Source organism: Thunnus maccoyii, chromosome 4 (assembly GCF_910596095.1).
Source record: "Thunnus maccoyii chromosome 4, fThuMac1.1, whole genome shotgun sequence".
Taxonomy (NCBI): Eukaryota; Metazoa; Chordata; class Actinopteri; order Scombriformes; family Scombridae; genus Thunnus; species Thunnus maccoyii.
The window spans coordinates 13811934-13833326 of record NC_056536.1 but is presented as its reverse complement, the minus strand read 5'-3'; the positions used below and the strand labels follow the sequence as shown (position 1 = coordinate 13833326).

Sequence of the window (21393 nt, the reverse complement as noted above, 5' to 3'; positions counted from 1 at the left end):
TATATTGTGGATACACAAAATTACATGTGAATTATCTCCCGTTATAAAAAGAAATTTCTAGTTTTGAAGCTATTATGTTTTCTGTTGCTTAATCTCTTCTATTTCTCTCTTTTCAGACAGATGATTCAATACAGTCACCATGAAACAGCATTTTGAGAGAATCTGGCTTTCTTGATTTTAAGTATTTCCTGTTACAGTAAATCAGATAGGAATGATTAAACAGTTTAAAGCAATACGATGACATTAATTAAGTAGTGAAAGGCTTGTTTTAGTCTGTTTATTGGCTGGAGGGTTAATTTATAACTACTATTATATAGAACTAAAAATATACAGTTTTCTAGGAATAAATGTGTGATTTTAACATGAAAAGACATGCTTGGCATTGGCAAATCTTTTTAAGTGAATATATATCATGTCATGGCAGAATAAGCTCATGAAAAAATGAGTACAGTTAAATTAGATCCATGTCTACAGCTCAACCAATCAGCATGCAACCCTTCAAGGGATCATGTGTATAAGTGAGTAGAGTGTGTTAGAGTTAGAGCAGCTACTGGAGAGATGGACTGCAGCAGACCTCTGATGTGACAAACTGTGTTTTAGCTCAATGACATTCACTCCTTAAATCACCTTGATTCAATAACACCCTCCCTTTCAGCAGGAGGATCACATTTAGCTTTGTGTTCAGCAAATGATATGACAAGACATACTGTAGATAAACCTGCTATGACTGCTTTTAAAAGCAGACACAAGGTGACTGTGATGATCCCACTATTACTGTTGAACAACTTGCAGTGAAATTGTATTGTGACAATATGATCATATTGTCTTCAGTTGTCCAAATTAATAAGTGGATAATAATCTTTTTTTTTTCTTGTGTTGTACAAAAACAGCAAGGACATAATTATCTAATTTCCTGCTACCATGTTTGTTTGGATCAGGAAACAGAGTTGCAACTTGGCTAAAAATCTTTTTTATCGTGCAACAGACAGAATATTTATTCATCCAGATGGTTAGAAGAAGCTTTGATGATTTTGGAAATACCTTCAGAGCAGTTTTTCAAAGATCGCCATGTATTTATTTTTCTGAAAATTAGATTCATAGATCTGTGACTCAAATGTAATGGTAATATATGAGAGGTATAAATTGGGGCTGATATCACATATAACACTAGAACATAGTTCATTGCATTCAACCATAATTAGTTTTTTTAATATGTGATTTTGTTTGCATTTGCCATATTGTGGTACATTTTGACATTGGCACAATATTTTTTATTGATGTTGTGATGCTGATGTCAACCATAGAGCCCAGTCCTTGTAAGAATCAAATAACACTCATTTCAGCAACACCCAACAAAGTGTGTGTCAGCATTAAACCAACAAGCAGTGATTGTTCCTTTTTACACAATATCATGCTGTACACCTCAGTGATTTCAACAAAGAATGTATTCAAGTCTTATCTGGTGTCATTATAAATTGATGAGGACTGACTTCATCAAACGGTTAGAGCATGACTTGTCACATCTTTTCGCCCACACCCTCTCGTTATTTCTTCCTAACCTAATTCATTAGAGGAGATGAGGAGCATGTGAGAGTGCCTGCATCATTTTGTCTCCCTACAACATCAATTCACCCTCCACCCACCCAGCCAGCATTGTACCTGTGGAACTCTGCTTGAGCTTCTCATTTTTCTTTTTCCTCCACTTCCAGGGCTTGAAGAGGCGCCCCAGGGTGGCCAGCTTGCTGTTGCGGCGAATGGGTGGAGTGTGGACCCCCGACACCAGGCAACCTGTCCTCAGCACCCTCTGCTGGTCCAACACCTCTACTACAGTGACAGTGGAGATGCAGAAGAAGCCCAGAGAAGGGTTGAGAGTTGTTACGGGAGGATGAAATGAGGTACGGAAAGAGTGGGCGGGGGTGGGGACATAAAAGAGGAGAAGGAGTGTGTTGCAGTATACAGGAGAGGATACAGAGATGAAAGAAAATCACCACATATGTGCAGAAGTAGGTGAAAGGAGAGAGAGAGAGAGGGAGAGAGAAACCAGAGCACAATTAGTATCCTCACCTTACTGAATAAACCATGATGGACTCCAAGTGCTGTGAACAGATTGAATTAGAAAGACTAATTTGATCAAGGCACACTCCCTCACGGCTGTAATTTTCCTGCGAATCCCCTCCCCTCCAGCCATACGTCATGTATCAAAATAAATATCTTTCACGGTCCAAATTTGGAGGGAACACAAGAGCACACAGATACAGAGAGCCTCATAAGACTACAAAAGATGCATTTCCCCAGAGACCAACAGGTGTGCCAGCCTCACACTGGTTTCCCAGAAACAGCATCAGACTAGGCTGCCTGGTAAAGCAGGGCTGATATTTATTGTGTCAGCCTTCTTCTCTCTAATGTACTACTCCTCTGCCATATGCATATAATCGCTGTCCTGGTTCTCACAGGATATATATCTCCTAATTGATCAGTGTTTTCAGGTGGCACAAATATCGCTGCAATATGTTCCATAATGTCACAAAACAGGAACGAAACACAGGCAGCATACAGTGTGGTTTTATTATTTCATCCCCAAAAGCTCTGATGATTCCAGCGCTCATGTCTGTCTGTTTATGTTGCTTATGTCTGACAGTGGTGGAATCATATATGCATAAGGTAATACAAACCATACATAAACATCAGAAAATATTTGAACTGGTTTAGCAAATGATAAGCAGAAACAATAAAAATTATCCAATGAAAATAAAAGCCCAAAACAACGACAACAAAGTGAGATTCATCATTTTTTTTGATTTTCTAATAAATTCTATTTTAGATAAAAGACATGAAAACAAAAGGAAAAGTATGCAACAGTCTATGAAGTGTGCAGTCCATGATTTTAATTTATCTATAAATTACTGTGCTGTCATTCCTGCACCATGCACAGAGAGCCCTTTTCTCTCTTCAAAGAAAACTTGGATTTCAATGGCTGATGTCTGTGACTCATATCAAGCAAAGTGTGGGTCTATAGGTCCATGTGCGCACATTGCTGCGGGTGCACCCGCATCTAGTCACACAGCGAGCCAAGGAAGAGGAAATGTACAATGAATGTGATGTATTTAAGAGCTACATACGTCAATGTGACAAAACCGGATCATATCTGCCTTAAGGAGGCTGATATCTTTGTTCAAATATTCAGCTGAGGAGGCAAGGATTTGTGATGGGGGGTTGGTGTTTGAAAGGGGGAGGAGGGGGGTTGCAGAGTGGCTTAGGGTGTGATGTGGAGTACAGTGATGGAGGAGGGATGGTACAGCTGACTCCTTTTCACGCTTTTTTTTTTTTTTTTTGCAGCCCCTTGCTTCTTCCCTGAAGCACATGGGTGGGAGTAGAAAGAGGGTGGTGGTAGTGATTGGGGGGAGGAGAGGAAAGGGAAGGTGAGAAATAAATAAAGGAGAATAGATGAGATGTAAAGAGTTAATTTCCAGTTTGGTATTTGTCCCTAAAAGTTCGTGGAAACAGGTCAGTTGACCATGCGCGCCCGTCTCACTGTGTCATCATCACTACTGTCACACATGCAGCGTAGCAGACTAGGCGCCGTATGCAGAATCCAGGTCAAGCTTGAAGGAAACGCACCCAGTCGCTCAGAGAAAAAAAAAAGCTTAAGAGAAGGAGAGGGGGAGCAGGAGGGGTAGAGGCGTTATGTCTGTGTGAGAGAGGGAGAGAGTGTGTGTGGAGAGGAGGGAAGGAGAGAGGAGGTGGGGTCAGGCCCGCTGCTGTTGCCATGGCGACCACATCCAGATGCTGCCGCAGCAGTGGGAGCCAGCGGGAGGAGCGAGTCAGTCTGTCGCTTAGAGGAGGGGAGGAGAGAAGATAGGAGAAGAGAGGAGCCCCCTTCACAGATACTGCCACATCTAAAGCCAGTGGCAGCACCCAGTGCATTGTGGGTAGGGGGTGAAGCCACATGGAGAATGAGATCTGTCTGCATTTTGAAAGAGGGAAGGAGATTGGGGAGTAGGGGTGTGGGGGGGACAGAAAGGGGATTCCAGGGAGAAGAGGCGAAAAAGGAGAGATGGGAGGGGGCTGTTGCTATACGGAAGAGCTTGCAGGAGAATCTAGGCTCGCCCAATCACGGAGCAGCTATTTATAATGCATATCAAGTAACTCTTCATTTTTCATAGAAGGGTGGTTGTTCACAGAAAATGACAGTAGTCTGGGTAGAGCACAGGAATTAGGTGAAAACACATGCACGCACAGGGAGATTTCTTTTATCCGCTGGATGAGGAAGCATCGAAATGTGTGTCAGATAAACATGAATGGACTACATGCACCATGTGGCGATGATATGCAATTCTAATTAATATGCTAGTGCAAATAGGATTTATTGAATCCATGTGTCATGCTCATGCAGTGGACCAATAGTCCGCTTGCTGTAAGCCAGTAGTCCCCCTTTAACACACAAGCCTGTGCACACTCTAATTCCAATCAGGCCATGGCATCACGGCTTTACACGGGATACAAGATAAAATTCTCAACAGAAAACATAATATTATTCACAAACAACCTCAAGAATACAAGCAAATATAAGCTCCAAATGCTACACTCTATACTGCATTAGTGCAGTATGAACTCAAAAATGATTTAAGATTGGAATACAGTAGGCAATATGATAATGTGACTTGGCAAGAAAACTAAAACAGAGCGCGTTTGTGTGCCACCAGGGACCACACCCCACTTAACCAGCTTGTCAGCACATTCAAGAGCATTAGATCTCTCCCCACATGTACACATTGAGCACACCCTGCCTCACAAGTGCCTAAGGTGAGCTAAGCAACTGGAATATGTTCTTCTATTAAAATATAGGAAGTCTAAAAATCAAAGGTAACTCTTGAAAAAGAGCTTTGTCAACAATGAAGCGCCAAACACCCACATTTTTTGGAGTCTCTGTTGCTCTGTGGTGACACTGACATCCACAAAGGCAAAGAATGTGAGTCAGCAATGAATACAACTCTGAATCTGTTTGTGACCTTTTTCAGATTTAGCAAATCACACTGAGCAGAGGGATAATATCAAATGCAGAGAGGTTGTATGAGGCAAAGCCTTGCTTTGCTGAATCACCTGCTAGACCGATCAAATGAGTGGGTTTGTGTTTTTAAAGCTCTCTGTAGTATTAAAACATAAATCTGAATAAGACAGCACTCCACTATTAACCTAGTTGGCACCATTTGACTGCATTACAAATACATGAAACAAGTGTTTATCATGTAACATCTTATTTTTACGAGCAGATGTTTAAACCTCTCAAACACAATCAGCATTCAGATCGCTGGAATATCAATGCTGAAAAGGCCTTAGAGGACTGTCAAGTGAGTAAGAAAATACCATTTGTCCTTCAAGTTACAGTACATTTTCAGCTTAAAGTGAATGCAGCCAGGTGCACTCGCATGGTAATGTTGTGGATTTTGTCAACCTAGTAGCTGACTCAGACAATTTAAAGAAATTATCCAAATCAGTTAATCATAGTTTCATTTATTTTGCCCTGCTAGTGCATTGACTCCGAGGATGTCTGTCGGTCAGTCGGTCAACTAGTTTGGGTCAGATTAAAATATCTCAACAACCATTAAATGGATTGCCCTGAATTTTTTTTTAACAGGCATTCATGTTTCCCGGGTGATGAATCTTAATGGCTTTGGTCATCTCCTGATGCCATCATCAAATCAAAAGAAAAAAAAACAACAACTTTGGGTTATGACCAAATAACGACATTCAACATTCGCATCAGCCTCAACTGTACAGTGTATTTAGTGCTAATTAATGTTAGCATGCTAATTTGCGAAACTAAGATAGTGAACATGGTAGACATTATACCTGCTAAACATTCAAACATTGTACCTGCTAAACATTAGCATGTTGCTGTGCTAGAGTTAGCTTTAGCTCAAAGCACGGCAGTTAGGCTGTGTCCGAAATCACTACCTATCTTCTATATAGTGCACAACATTTACATGCTTTTTTTGGTAATATAACTTGAGGGCATTATAGGGTGTAGTGTCTAACATGAAAACAATCCTACAATGAAATGCATCACATTTTATAGTTGGGAAATTACAGTTGTTGGACACTACACTAATCAATTATGACACAAAATGACAATGATTAATAGGTGTCCGAAATCTGAATTTACTGCTCTCTACAGAGTAAACTACTAGGTGTATACTATACAGAGTGTAGTGAGCGAGGGAATGAGGATGTGATTTCAGGCACAGCGTTAGTTACTATATTGTACCTGCTGCAAGAACCTCCAAACCAAACCCGGGTCTAATAATAATCATCGCAGCTATAATATAAGGCTGCCAACCCTTCTCTGCAGGCCCCACAGAGCCTTGGTTCCTCGCTCCAGCCACCTTGTTCCTTCAACCCAGGCAACTGACAATGTGCCCTTGAATGGACCACCTCCTTACCCGTTGCCACGCCAGCTAACCTCTTCGCTTTACCCCCCTGGCTTTACAACTGTGCTGCCATCTGTCTGTAGCCCCGCTGCCTCAGGGGCCCGGCCACAGTCAGGGCACGCAGCTAACGACTAGCAGCAAGAGAGCGAAGAGCAGAAGGGCCGAAGCAACGTAAAAGGAAGAGTACAAATGAGAAAGAAAGGCTGAGATCAGGAATGTCAGTGGCAAGCTATAGAGGGATTTATTAAAGGAAAGGCTGAGAGAATAATGAACATATTCACAAAATAACTCTATTCAGGCTCTAAAAAAGAACAAAGTCCACTCAACATGGACATTTATCATATTTGAAAGCCTTGCTTTATAACACTTTCTTTCTTCTTATGAGATTTATTTTGTCATTTGAAATTTTACCCTATTCACAGATTTGCATATCCAATTACCAATATTCATTCCATCAAACTGCTTCAACAATACATAAATAATAAAATTACTATTAATTCTTCTCTTCAGGACATTTTCATTATGAAATTAATTTATAACAATTCACCATAACTGGCACTGACACACTGAGGTCATGTCCTTGTTTTTCTCATTTTTCATGTTTGTCCATTTCCATTTCTCATATAACAATATAGTTCATTGGGAGTGGAAAAAAGCTCTTTTCTCAAATGAAGGCCCACTCTAGAGCACAACATTCTCATCTAACAATATATCCTGAATTAAATTATTACTTTAAAGGAAAAAAAAAACATTTTGTACCCTACTGAGCTGCTATTAAACTTAATAAATCAGTTCTGTCCTGAACAAACCTAAGCCATCTGTGTTCCTTAGATATGTGCTGAGATGACTCATCCTAACATGAATGATGTATACTGTAACTTGTTTGGGAAGAAAACTGATTTCTGGGAAAACAGGTGTAAGGCTACATGAGTCTGCAAAGGTCAAGCCTCTAGATCATCAAAGTGATTACAGCCCAAGTGTGAAACTCCAGCGTGTGGGCGACTGGCATCAAGAGAGTGAAATGATGTCAGTGAGGCCAGCAGCCAATAGGAAATGCCTGAGGCCCTTGTTTGCTACCATATGTTGGTGTTAAGAATGAGGACTAGTGGGTGGCTTCACGTGTAAGCCTTGCTGCAGCATCAACAAGAATCTAGTTCATTCTCAGCTTCGTATGACAGACTGCTCTGTTTTCACTCGTCAGTTTGGATTTTTATAAACTTTTGTGGACAGATTGGGTTGTGGCAAGAACAAACTGATTGGATTTTGGTGGTGATCACTAGAAGGTTCTTTATGACTGTTTTGTCAAAACTGAATTAGTCGGTCATTAGCGAGCGCATATTAAGTCTTTAATATTAAAAGGGGCATTCATCTGATTTTACACATCACCATCGCTTTACTCAAAGTCAGCACTACTCAGCCTGTGGAAAAAGTTATATAAAATTTTCTTTGGTTCTAGAGGGAGCTTCACCAAGTCTGAAAAAAGTGCCCCATGTGATGTCATCGGGCTAATATGGGTTTGGCTTGGAGATGATCGTTCTTTAATGGAAAGCCTTTGTTACAAACTGTCTGTGTGAAGTTTGAAAGAGTTTTTGGAGCTTGACTCATACTAAGAATATCTCATCTTTGGTTTGTTTTGTTTTGTGACCATTATTTTCTAAATCTGCATCTAACAAATCCCACAACTTTAGTGGCACACAAAAGCTGAAATTTAATTTGAGTGTGTAAATAATCACACAAGCAATTTAGTGTAATATAAAAGAAAAGAAGACAACTAAAATGGCACTGATTTGATTTTTTTTTTACATTAGTCCTGACATGCATATTCCTCTCAAGTCATATTGGCTTTCTTTTATTTTTGATACAACTTGTTGATATGTTCAAATAGCTATAACAAAAAAAAAAGCCATCTCCATTTAACTCAAACAATGCTGAAACTTTAGAACTCAATATCTTCAAACTATCAAGAGATTTGCCCAACACTGGTGAAGATTTACACTCTTCAAATGTTTTTAGATTATTGTGGCCTGGACAATAATTGAGCATTACTTTTGAAAAAGGTTACTACTGTTTACAGTACTATATAAAATATAGATGGTGATTCTTACACACACACACAAACACATTCACATATGACACATTTACACACACACACAGACACGTCTCTGCATTTCACCCTAAAAAAGACAGGCTATCTTTGACCAACTGTGAAAGCCTCACTGCAGGTATCACATCCACCCAGTGGGCCGAAAATGTTCCTGCTAAAAGTGCTTTTCCTGTCACCCACACAATAGGGCGAACCTCAGAAAAATGTCACTCCATTCTCTCCCATTAATCACCAAAAGAAGAAGAAGAAGAAGACCCTGAATGTGTCCAAGAAGACTTCCAGTCCACAGATAAGTTTTGGGCTACGTTCCCATTATAAGAAATCTCATCCTATTCCACCAAAAAGCTTACTTCAATCAGGTAATGGAAGTCTTGGTTCACCCTTCAGTGCATCACATTAGTCTAACAAACTGCAAGATTCATATTGACTCATTCAGCTCCTTTTATATCTTTCAAAAGTGCTGCTTGCAAAAGCTTTACCTCTGCACAGAGATGGTTAATTATAAAATTACACTTTTAGACTCTGCTGACTAAAAAGTGGCTGGTGGCCTTGTTTAGAAATACATCCCTGCAACAAAAGGTCACAGCTTCAATCCTGCAAAAGCCTATGTGTCCATAAACAGTTTTAAACACAGCCTTGAGCAATATCCTGAACTCCTACTTACTCAGTCTTTTTTAATTCCTTGAGATGGCAATACATGTAAATGTGAGCCATCATGGCTTCGACTGGAACCTGCTGGCACCAGTTTTACGTACAGGTGAGTTATCTGGGGGTTTACAATGGGGCGTGGGTGTTTTCAGTCAGCGAGGCTAGTTATAGTTTCCAGTAGTGGAGTCAGGTGAGTGAGCAATGGTGTGTAATTTATTCCTGTTATTTCCACTGATTTAGGTCAATGCCTGAAAAATTTATATTAAGCATGCTAAGTGTGTGCATGAGAGGAGAGGGAGAGGGAGCGATAGAGCATGTGTAAATACTCCCTGCAACCCACAAAGTGTGCGAGCACATGAGTGTTTGAGTACATGTTTTTGAGTCTACACTTAATACAGAAGCCGATAGCTCAGTTCCACTGGGTCCCCCCCACTCTGCAGGGAGGAGAGCACATTGTGGTCTCCAGGCAGGAGAGACAATGGGAGGTGCACAGAGAAACAGTACAAATCCCAACTGTTAGCACTGTAATCTCCAAACAAGTTCCCACAACCAAGATGCCACTCATATTTGGATTCCCTCAAGTGTGCAGCAAGCGTGGGATGGTTTGGGCCTATTAAAACATTTTGATGTAAGAGCCCAAGCAGTTGCTTCAACTAGAACAGGGAGCTGCTACACACAACTGAGTTAAAAATAGCATGACATTTTTCACCATGTTACTGTCCAAAAAGCTGCATTTATTCCATGTGCTGGATATCAAATAGATCAAACTCAGCCAGGATGAACAGTGGCCATCAGCTCATTTTGTGACACCAAATACATACATACACGAGTCTGTGGGCTAACTGTCCAGTAACTTCATTTGTCATGGATATATGGATATACTTTAACAGGAAAAGACATTACATGCATGGTCGTATTTGTCATTATGGCGTGTAATAACCATGTCAATAGCCATGTCATGCATATCATGCAAGACATACTGAGGACATTAACCTGACACAGCAGATGGTTTGTTACACAGAACCATCTGAGAAGTCGTCCATGGAAACTGTTTGGAAAAGGGCGTGCATTTTAAAAAAATACTAGGTAGGTAGGTGACTGGATGAACCATCTGTCTATCACCGTCTGTCACCGTCTTACCTTGCGAGGCAGCTGGATTTGCGACCCTGATTGGACACAAGCGCATAAATTGAAGCCAAAATGAGTCAGTCCTACAGCAAAATCTGTTGTGAAAGCTGTCTGGGACTGACAAAAAAACTGTCCACAAAAGAGTTTGCCCAGTTACGAAACACATTCCCTTGTATGACCACACAAAGTTCCCTGCAGTCCCCCTGTGCCAGAGAGATGCTGCTGTGATGAAAAAGACATTGTCTGGTAGTCAAACAGGTTTGGGCCATACGATGAAGCAGTGTTGATGAAGAAATTGCTAGAGGCCACTAACTCATCAATAATGACCACAAATTCTGTACTAAAGGCTTGGCCACAGTTCTAATAGCAGTTTTAATGGGATTGGATTGGAGCTTTTGGCTTACATGGATGTATGGGATGATTAAATTAAATGGGATTTGTGCCTGGATCGGCACATTGTGCTTCCTTCATTAATGTGTCATTGGTACACAAAAAAAGAGCTTTGCCCGGCCTCTTTCCCAGCAGATCAAGAGCCCGGCTGAGTCGAGGCATCTGTGATCTGGGACAGACTTATCAGCACACAGAACACGGCTCTGCTCGGTTCAGCAGCCTGCTGCAATGCAAAGGCTGGTGCTGTCCATGGTGCTGAAACTCACTCTGCTATAATTCTGACTGAAGCCAAAATCACCCCACATTTGCACCTTGGTGCACTACATTTCCTTTCCACCGTTTTATTTTGGTTGTTTCTTCATGTAAAAATGAACCACTATGTAGAGCCCTCAAAAACTCTCATTGGAACAAAAATAGAAGGTTGTGTCTGTAATCGCTACTGCTCAATATCCATTGGTATTCACCATGTAGGGAACTATTTTTCTATTAACTATTATCATTTAGAGTGCTGATTATTTTCTCCATTGTTTAGTCCATGAGTGTAAAACAAAATAGTAAGAAACAAAAAATTCCATCACAAGTTCCCAGAGCGCAAGGTGACGTCTCCAAATTACTCGTTTCAGTCAGCCCACAGTCCAAAACTCACAGATATTTCATTCCCTCACATTGGAGAAGCTGGAACCAGAGAATGTTGGCATTTTGCATGATAAATAACGGAGACAATTAACTGATTATTAAAATAGTTAATAAGTAAGGAGTTTCATATACTGTATTATACTGATCCCCCAAACTTTTCTTTGTCATATATGATAGTAAACTGAATATCTTTGGATTGTGGACTGTTGGCTGATTGAAACTAACAATATGAATACATTACCTTGGTCTGTTTGAAATTTTAACAGACGTTTTTTCACAATTTTCTGACATTTTAAAGACAAAACGATTAATCAATTAATTGAGGAAATAATTGGTAGATTAATCAATGATGAATATAATCATTAGTCGCAGCCTGGCTCTTTACCAGTGAATGAAATCACAAATGGCATAATTTTAGATTCAAGTTGAAACTGTCTTTAAAGAGCTTTTCGATGTGTAGTTGTGATCAGGTGCTGTTCATTGTTTTATTTTTTTTTTACAGTGTGTTCAGTGTATTTTTGCATTCTGTGTTGTTTTGAGTTTCTTTGTGCAGCTGTGTCTATTTGTGTAGCAGCTTATTATGGACAGGTGTTGAAAACTAACATACACGTGGCTTTGGTCAATGCTATGTACCAACTACTCCTTATGAAAAAAAAAAGCACTAACATATATATATATAGATATAGAATAGAGTAACTATTGAGTGTTTATTATGTAGGGAATAGTGAATAAGTGACGAACAGAGATATTTTGAACACTAGACACTCTTTCTTCCTCACACTGAGTCCAACAACACAATGAAATGCTTCAATTAATTTCCTTTTTATGACTGTATTCCTTCTAGTACAGTTATCTGATCTGGCTATGTATTTAATTTACCATCTCCTGAGAGGCTTTGGCAGAGCTGTTCAATAATACTGTAGTGTAAGTGCCTATCAAGCCAACAAAGCCACTCTATAGAAGGCCTCATACCATTTTCCCTCATCTCTGCGGTGGTTTAACGTCTGTCTGCCTCATCACACCTTAGATACATACATGAGTTTTACCTGCCTCTGCTTCATCCTCCGTCTTTCTCACTCCATCCTTAATCTATACCTCTTTACCACCTGTCTCCTATGTTTCTCCATCACCAATAGGAGTGTTTATCAGCGACGCGGCCCAGGTTTTCCCTCTGCTCTCTTCATCTATCTCGGATTGAATCTGGCAGGTTTGTTAAGAGAGAGGGACACTGTGGCTATGCAGGTTTGAAGATACAATACACTGATTTATGTGTGTCTCTATGTATGAGAGAGAAAGAGAGAGAGACACCAGCAGTGCTTCTGTGAATATTACAAACTAACTGATTGGAGAAGGTGGAAATAAGAAGATGGATACAGTAGGACTTTTGATTATGATATGACTTTTGGTATTGTGCCGTACAGCCTTACAAACCAATTTGAAAGGGAAGGAAAGATGGAGTGAGATGACTGAAGAATTCTTTTATGGATAATGTGAAAGAAGGACTATGGTATTCTTGGTTAATGCTGACCATCTTCCAAAGAATATCAAGAGAAAGAAAGAAGAAATTTAAGTTATTTATCAAGCAAAATTTTAAAACACTGTTCACTGGTTCTTGCTAATCAAATATGAAAATGTACTGATTTTCTCTTGATTTGACACGTGAATTGAAACTCTCTGGACTGTGTTGGTCAGACAAAACAATTTCTGGGAAATAAGAACTGGCATTGTTTTATTCTCATTTTTTTACACTGTTCTGTTCAGAAAACGACTCTTACATATATCTCGCTTGGCAGAGATTCACTAAACGCATCATTAAAAAAGAGTTTCCAGTATCTGCTCACAGCTCACAATAACTGAACTTAATAAATTCAACTAAATCACGATGAATGATCCATCTCAAGCTGGTTTCAGGCCTCTGCGAGTTGATTTGTCATATGTTTGTTGGCAGACAGAAATCAAAAAAATCTAACAGATGAAGGTAAAAAGAGGAATTGAGTATTTTTAGGTATTAGATCACTTTAAGGTCTACACAGGCTCCACAGAAAACTGTCCAGGTACTGGAGCTGCCGCAGAGGCTTTCCAAATCAGACCCACACAGCCACTGCCTCTTTGTTAATGGTCTCCTATAGACCATCCATCATCTCACTGTGGCCAGTTAGCAATTAGGACAACTTCTTGGCTTTCTTTCAACAAAAGCCGCCGCCTCCTCATTTCTTTCTCTCCTCACACTGTTTCACTCTTATCCATCTCCTCTCTGCCTCCCTAATTCAGCCCCCTGTCCTTTTCTCTCCATCTCCTTTTCTTCTCCTTTCCTCCAAAATGTGTCTCCACTGTTCCACAGACTCAGCGCCCAGAGGAGTTTCCTCTCTTAGCTCTTTACCCCTCACAGCATAGTGTATGCAACTTCCTGAACTCAATTTAACCTCATCTTTTAAAGGCTAAATAGCTCCATTACATACTGCCTTTTCGCCGGGGTCTCTGACAGGTGTTCAGCACTATTTGGGTCTTCATTCTCTGTTCTCCGAGGGCTGTCTGTTCAACTGCCTGATTGCCTTGTTCTGGCACATTTTGCGATTTTGTTTTTTTTTCTATTGCATGAGTATTCACAAACCTGCCTGTTCTCCTGCAGATCAGTGCACACATGGATACACACGCCAAAAACATGCAGGTGTACACACACAAACAACAGCCGCAGCAACACATGGCTCAAACACTGTCGAATGCCTAATCTGCTCCGGCATCCACAGGGACCAGGCATGATGTAGAGCTTTTGTCGCTGGCGTCATTTTTGTACTCCATTTTCATGGCCCGCTGAAAGACAGTGAAGGCGTCCACAGAGAGCAGAACTCAACAAGGCGTCCAGATGCAGCTTATCCCCATTCACTACTCAGCGGCTATAGATCCACAATGTGACAGTACTGTTAGTACAACATCCAGTTATGTTACAGACAAAAAGATGTTCTTTTAGCGAGGCGTAGAAAACAATTAGCTGATGACTCAGTGGTGTTTATGTTTGTATGAATGATGTACCATATTAGATTCCATCACATTCATTTCTTTATATGGACACAGGAATCTATGACAAACTTCAAGATTCACTGAGGGGTATGGTTGGGCGATATGATGACATTTACCATTTGTATATTTGACATGGTTCAATTAATCACTTATTAATCTGGAATTTAGAACATTGATTAATGATTTGAGTCATTTATTAAGCATTTGCTGCTTTTCTTTCATTTTTCTCATTGTTAATTGAATGTTTTGGATGATTTGACTAACCAATAAATTGATTGATTGAGGAAATGATTGACAGATGAAAAAAACAATTAAATAATAGTAAGTTGCAGCCCTAATCATAATTTAACTGAGATTTGATTTATACCATATATAGCCATGGCCTGATATGTATCACTTTCTCAGCTTACAGCTATACAGTCATTCCTTTTGTAAGATCTGCCTCCCACAGTCCCAGCTACATCAATTAATAATAAAGAGTAAAAATTTCATGATGGTAAGAGGAGATATTTTGTCAGGAAACCAGGAAGTCACTGTTAGAGTCACCACTCTAGATGGTTAAGTGTTTCTCCTTGGCCTCTGTGGGGACCTCTGTGCATCATGGAGGGGAGAAATGAATAGCTCTCCAGTGGCTACTACTAACAGGTGGCCTTGACTGAATCACAGTCCCTTAAGGCTGACCATGACGAATGAGTCGTGACTCCGCTGTGAATAACAGCTCCGCAACTGAACATAGGAAGTAAGAACTTAATTATGCCAGGCTTGATGTAGGTGCAGGTGGTTCTTCTGAATATCAAATCTGACTACAATGCAGTATATCCTGACTGTTTATCAAGATACTGTAAGCTTAGTTATGTTTGTTGTTTGAACTGTATGTGTGTATGTAGCTTAACGTGTTCTTGTGTTATATTCAAAAAAAAAAAATTAAAAAGAGTACAAGTTTGGGAGACTGAAAAAGATCCTGTAAATTTACTTGTCAATCCAGGTTGTATTGCGTGACTACTTGACAAATAGGAGGCCCCAAAATTCACTGTGAGTCATAAAATAGTGAAAAATACATGTCTGAATTCTCCAAACTCCAAAGTGATGTTATCAAATGTCTCTGATCAACAGTCCAATTTACAGAGATATAAAATAGAGAAAAAGCAGTAAATCATGACATTGGAAGCTTGAACCAGTTGATTTTCCGGCACTTTGCTTGAAAAATGACTCACACAATTATATGATGATCAAAATAGTTGCCAGTTAATTCTTTTGTGGATTGAAGTGACTAATCAAGTAATTGTCTCAGCTCTAGTGAGACAGTGAGAAATAGTGCTGTAGTCCACACAGTAGGCAGCCATTTGAAAAAATTGGGAATATCAAAACCAATATTTGCCCTCCAATAACTGATCACCCAATTTAAAGCCCATCTGAAACTGTAAAGACATGATAACTATGCTCACTTTAATGAGAAATATACAGACACAAATATTAACTTGACCTTCCTGTGTAACGATCTCCCCTCAAACACTTACCATGCTAATAAAATAGTTATTGGTAAGTACTTAGCATTCCTCGGTTCACTTTATCCTCTTGTGTGTGGTGGTGTATTTTTGCTTAATGATACTGAAACTTATACCAAAAACAGACAGTGTGATGTGATGTCACACTTAGATATTTACAGACTTTGCTGTAATAAATGAATTATTTTTTGGTGTCCCGATTCTCACTTTTTTTAGACGGACAAACTTCTCACTTCTCACTGTTGCTCTTGCTGTTGTTTTATCGACTTACACATATGATCCACAGCTGAATGCAACAAGTTCACACCCTTTCTCTACTGTAGGGGATGTTGACAATCATTCAGATAGATAGATAGATAGATAGATATGTGTGATTGTGCTCTTTTGCTTTGCCTCTACAAGTGTACTTAGTCCTGTAACCAGCCTGCAGTCCAATAAAGTTCATCTATCTACTACACAGCAACAGTGAAAAGGCACCAAATACTGCACCACTTCCAGCTTTCCTTTATCTCCCTTTTCCACACTGTTGAGTGTACTTGACTGCCTCATTACAGGGCGGACAAAAAAGATTCTTCTAGTTCACTGCCTGTCAGCACCAGGCTGGTGTTAAGACTCTCCTTGTAAGAATTTTGTACCACCTCCCTCCACCAAGGTCTTCACTTTGGACCCTGAAGGTCTCTGTGTCCAGGTTTGTTCACCTTTAATCCCCCGATTCCACTGAAAAATTAACCTACTTTCTTAATTCTAATTCTCTGAGTACTAAAAGGCAGAGAGGGGATAAGAATATACATATTTTAAGTTGAGTAGGGTTGGTTCATTGAATACGTGTGTGAATGTATATAAGCTTAAACGTCCTTAGTATTGTTTCATGCCACAGCTCATATTCATTCAGATCTCAAAACCAACTTGCTTTTTATAATCTTATGTAAGGAATTCCTGCGGCACCAATACCATTTTGTGTACATTATTACCTATTCATTTTTAACAAAGCCTTCTTAAATGGGGAGCACATTATATAAGACCCGCTTACTCACAATTTCCCACATTTACTCATCGCCTGAGCATAAGGGAGGTATTATGTACAAGACATTGCTCTGGTTTGGGGTGAGTCATCGTCACGGCTCAATATCAGCTTTCACAGGGTTTGATATGTCTCCTTGTTCATGGGGGGGGGGCTCTACTTATACATGCAGTCCTCAGAGATTCTTCTGATGTCAGATCTGAGAGGATTATCCAGGTATCAGTAAGACTAGTGGAGGAGGAGGATGCGACCTAAAAAATACTGATCAGTGGGCGCTGGTAGTTATGGGTCCAAACATTTCAAGCTGACATGTGAGCAAGGATCCACCATGCTTTAGTTGCCATGATTGCAAGATGGCAAATTCCTGTAAGCTTTACGGACACTGTTTATTCGCTGACCCTGTTGTTTGACTTCCCAAGACAGCAAGACAAAGGGGATTTTTTTCTATGAAGTCTTACAGTATTTATTATTTTGATTAAGATCATTCCTTGGAGAACCTGTTTTCACAAAATAAAAAGCTGGTCATCTGCACCTAATGCTGAAACTATTAGTCCATAAATCAAATAACTGACTGACACACAAAAGTAAAGGACATTGACATATTTGGGAAATATGCTTGTTCGTTTTCTACCAGAGAGTTACAGTAGATGAAAAGATTGATACCACTCTCATGTCTGTAAATAATTATGAAGCTACCACAAGCAGTTGGTTAGCTTAGCTCAGCTTAGTACAAAGACTGGAAAGAGGGGAAAACAGCTAGCCTGGCATTATCTAACAGTAGTAATGTGGGTGCATCAAAAAACATTGGACAGATTAATTGGTGATGAAAATGATTGTTAGTTGCAGCCCCACTTGCACCGGCCTTTCAGAAAAAGAGTTCCTGTTCTACTTGTCCTGAAATGTGTCCAAAATGTGTCTCTGCAAACTTCCTGCCTCATCATGCAGCTGTGTACACCTTTCTGTAGCACAGAGAAATTACAGTATGGAATGGAGCCACAGGGACAGCCCTGTCCGCAAAGCTTCAAGGTGTCCTCTCCACACCATTACCTAGGTTGAAACTCTGCAATGACTAAATGGGACTTTAAGGGAAAGTGACATTTTATTAGCAGGGCAATCTAAAGGATCATTGTCTGAACAAACTGACTAAACAAGTTTATATGCCGCTGCTCTGGATTAATGCTCCTAAATAGCTTCAAAATATACCTGTAAATCAACAGCTCAAAGAGGACGTCTCCATTCAGTTTCCACCAGACAAACTCTCAAAGTAAAAACTTATAGCAACAGGTAAGAGATCTGAGTCAGACATGAACACTTTGAAATGTTATTTGTTGCACTTGAAAAGCGATTTAAGGAAACAGCAGTGTGCTACAGTTGCATTGAGACCGACACTGACTTATCTTTCTCTGAGAGTGCAGAGGTTATGACTACAGCACCTTCAATTCAAGAGAAAACATTGCTCTGATTCTCTGTGACAGTCAGCTGTAACTTCCATCTCTATTGACTCTTCTCTCCTGTGTTGAATAAGTGGATGAATACAGTGTCAGCCTCTGCAGCTGCAAGGGCCACTGTGTTGGGGGAAAAAGGCAGCCAAAGTAATCATTTGGCAAAGACTGTTGTCCCAGACGCTAGTGCAGTGATGATCCACACAGAGAGGGGCGGGCAATGTGTACTTTGGGTCACCAGACACTGACATTGTCCTTGCAATGACAACTGTATTTACTGTGTCTTTCATTTGCACAGTAGGCTATATTCACATCTTAGTAATGCAGTTGTGCATATTCCAGCGTTAGAGGCTGATATTGAGTGTCCCCTGATGGCTTTAGCTCTCATCACTAGCCTGGCGGATCTGCCAAGCCTCTGTGTTGTTTATTCAGGTGTGTCAAAGACCCAGTGTGACATTATCACATCCACGTATGTGTGAATTAAATCATCCATAGGAGGTTTGAATTCAGCAAGGGTCCATTAAAAATGTGCTATGGGCAGTTGATGAGAGCAGACAGGTGTGATTTCAGGGATGTGAAAAACACGGACCTCATTAGTGAACGGTTGAAAGGTGAATGACAGTCTTTTTTTCTGAATCATTCAGTCAAGCATTCTTCATGTGCGTAAAACTCACCATGTGTGGGAGTAAGCAATGACTCTTTCCAAGCCCACACAATATGACCATAAATAGCTTGGCTTATGTAAAAAAATCAAACCATGTATATTTTGCACTGAAGGTATATTGGTAATTCAAGAGTCAGGAGCATTTACCGCACAGCAAACACAACAAGAACCACATGAAGTTTATTTGCAGGAGTTCATGAGAAAGTGCAGAGCATGACTGCTCCCTGCTGTTCTCCTCTTATTAATGAAAGATCAATTCATTATTCTATATGCATAGCTAACACTGACTACTGAGAGATAACTGGGACTCCATGTTGAAAAGCACACCTGCAGGATCCATGAATTGGTGAATCGATCTCTTGTGAGCGCATGGCTGCGCTGAATTGGGGAGTATTTCCACCTATAGCTCACATCACGTGGACGGCCGGGTCATTGATCATAACAGTGATCGGCTCAGTATGGGGGAAAAGGGGAGGAGGGTGGGGGGTGTAGGGGATGTCAATAGCAGTGACAGAGCTATAGGCATACACAATAAGATGTGCATGTGCCCTTTTAAAATGCAACCTAAAGCATAAACCCATGTGCCTCTTGAATAAGGAGGGTAATGGTGGCTCAGATAAGACAACAAATACGTTTAGCCAGGCATCATGGAGCACCCATGGATGCGGATTTGGAGATGATAGATATATGCGCTGAATAGTGAGGTTTGCATCGTGCAGAGGGCAATAGATACTGTAAATATTGCTCGCGTTAAAATATTTTAAATGGCCTACACGCTGATTCCTAAATACTACTTGCAGCCATAACAACCCAATGGGCTACAGGCGTCTTTATAACGCGCAAATCTGGAGGGGCATGCAGCCATTCATAGACGCTGATATGGCACATTAATTTTCAATTTGCAGCTCCACGATTCAGTGTTACAGCCTGTGTTTAAACGTCCAAGGTTGGAAGCATACGCGCTAATTATCCCTTGGTGTCCGATGTCCAACTGTGCAAGAAAGGATGCCTTTTGGAAACCTCTGCATCGCCAAAGAAGCGGCTACATAAAAAAACACTTATGGCAAATAAATATCCAGACGCGTCTATCTTACCTGTGCCGTGAGCCAAATCGATGCCCGGTTCGGTGAGTATGTTCGGGTCACTTTGAGATCTGCCTCGTTGCAGACAGCCGTCTAGTCCATCCGATGTAGCCATGGGGAGACAGCAGAGGAATCCTGAATAAAATATTGAAAACCCCAACCAGAGGCAGACAAGGTCAGGAGGAAAAGCAGCGAGCGAGTGCAGATTTAATTCGCTCTGACAACAGCCGCTTTGAGCAACTACCAGGGAGCCATAGCTGAGCAGAAATTCCGTGTGTGTGTGTGTGTGTGTGTGTGTGTGTATGTGTATGTGTGTGTGTGTGTGTGTGTGTGTGTGTGTGTGTGTGTGTGTGTGTGTATGTGTGTTTGTGTGTGTGTGTGCGCACAATGATGTGTGGATGTGGGAGGGGTGATATGCCCCCGATGATGCCCGTCCCTGTCCAGCAACACGACAAAATATTCCACACAAGCATGCTGCATACAATGGATCTTGTACTGAATGTTTATTTTATGGCTCTTATTTGGAACAATTATTTGGATCTTATTCAGATGTCCATATGCACCTCTTGCATCGTTTATTTTGGGTCTATTATACGCTTTATTATGGTCTTAACCAGCCCAGGTAACGCTGGAAATGCCAGAATATCTCATGCAAGCATTGTAATTAATTAATCGAGAATTCAAATGATATTGCCCAATTGTACTAAGACACTGATCAACTGACGATGTGCATTTACCATCCATATATTTAATACAGAAATAAATTAGAGGTGGAGGATGTAACTATAGGCTACCTTGTAATTTCCGTGTTGCTTCCTTTCATGTCTCTGTAACGCACAGTTGGCCCAAAACAAAGAACATTGTGTGCATTAACGCGGCAGGCATATTGTTAAAAACACTATGTGTAAACCCTAAGAACAAAATCCAGGCGGTGAATGGAAAGCATCATTAAGGACTGAATAGTACCGCGTCTACATTAAAAATTACTTTTAAAATGTGTTATTATTTGTTATTAGAACATTTGATTTAAATAAAGTAGATAGTCTTTTCACGTTAGGCTTTCCACGTAAAATATAATAAAAAATCTGAGTATTTTGCTTAAAACAAAGCAGGTTCAGTGCCACAGGATTTCATATAGAGGCAGCCCATTGGCTGGTTTGACGTATGACGCGTCAACGCGGAAGTGAACCGCCACCGCCCGCGTTATTTTTTTCCCCACCCGCATTCTGCGAAGACCCGCCCTACTCAGCCTCTGATTGGCTCTGATCCTGATTCTTACCCTAATCATAACCAATCAAACTTCACATACATAAACCTGACCAACCTA

General features: G+C 40.4%; 1 protein-coding gene across 4 annotated transcripts in view; it reads right to left on the bottom strand.

Annotated features, from left to right (window-relative positions):
- The window catches only part of phactr3a (phosphatase and actin regulator 3a), a 32472-nt gene extending 11365 nt beyond the window's left edge, over positions 1–21107 (bottom strand). For 2 of the 4 annotated variants that reach the window (XM_042407801.1, XM_042407805.1), the window contains exons 1-2: positions 20079–20334; positions 1660–1824 (exon numbers count right to left, since the gene is read on the bottom strand). In XM_042407801.1, coding sequence (XP_042263735.1) covers positions 1660–1824; positions 20079–20181 — 268 coding nt within the window. In that variant the 5' untranslated portion in view covers positions 20182–20334. Of the gene's footprint in view, positions 1–1659; positions 1825–20078; positions 20335–20860 lie in introns of those variants that run through there. The other 2 variants (XM_042407802.1, XM_042407803.1) reach the window with 2 other exon arrangements.
- Between the last annotated feature and the right edge of the window lie 286 nt (positions 21108–21393).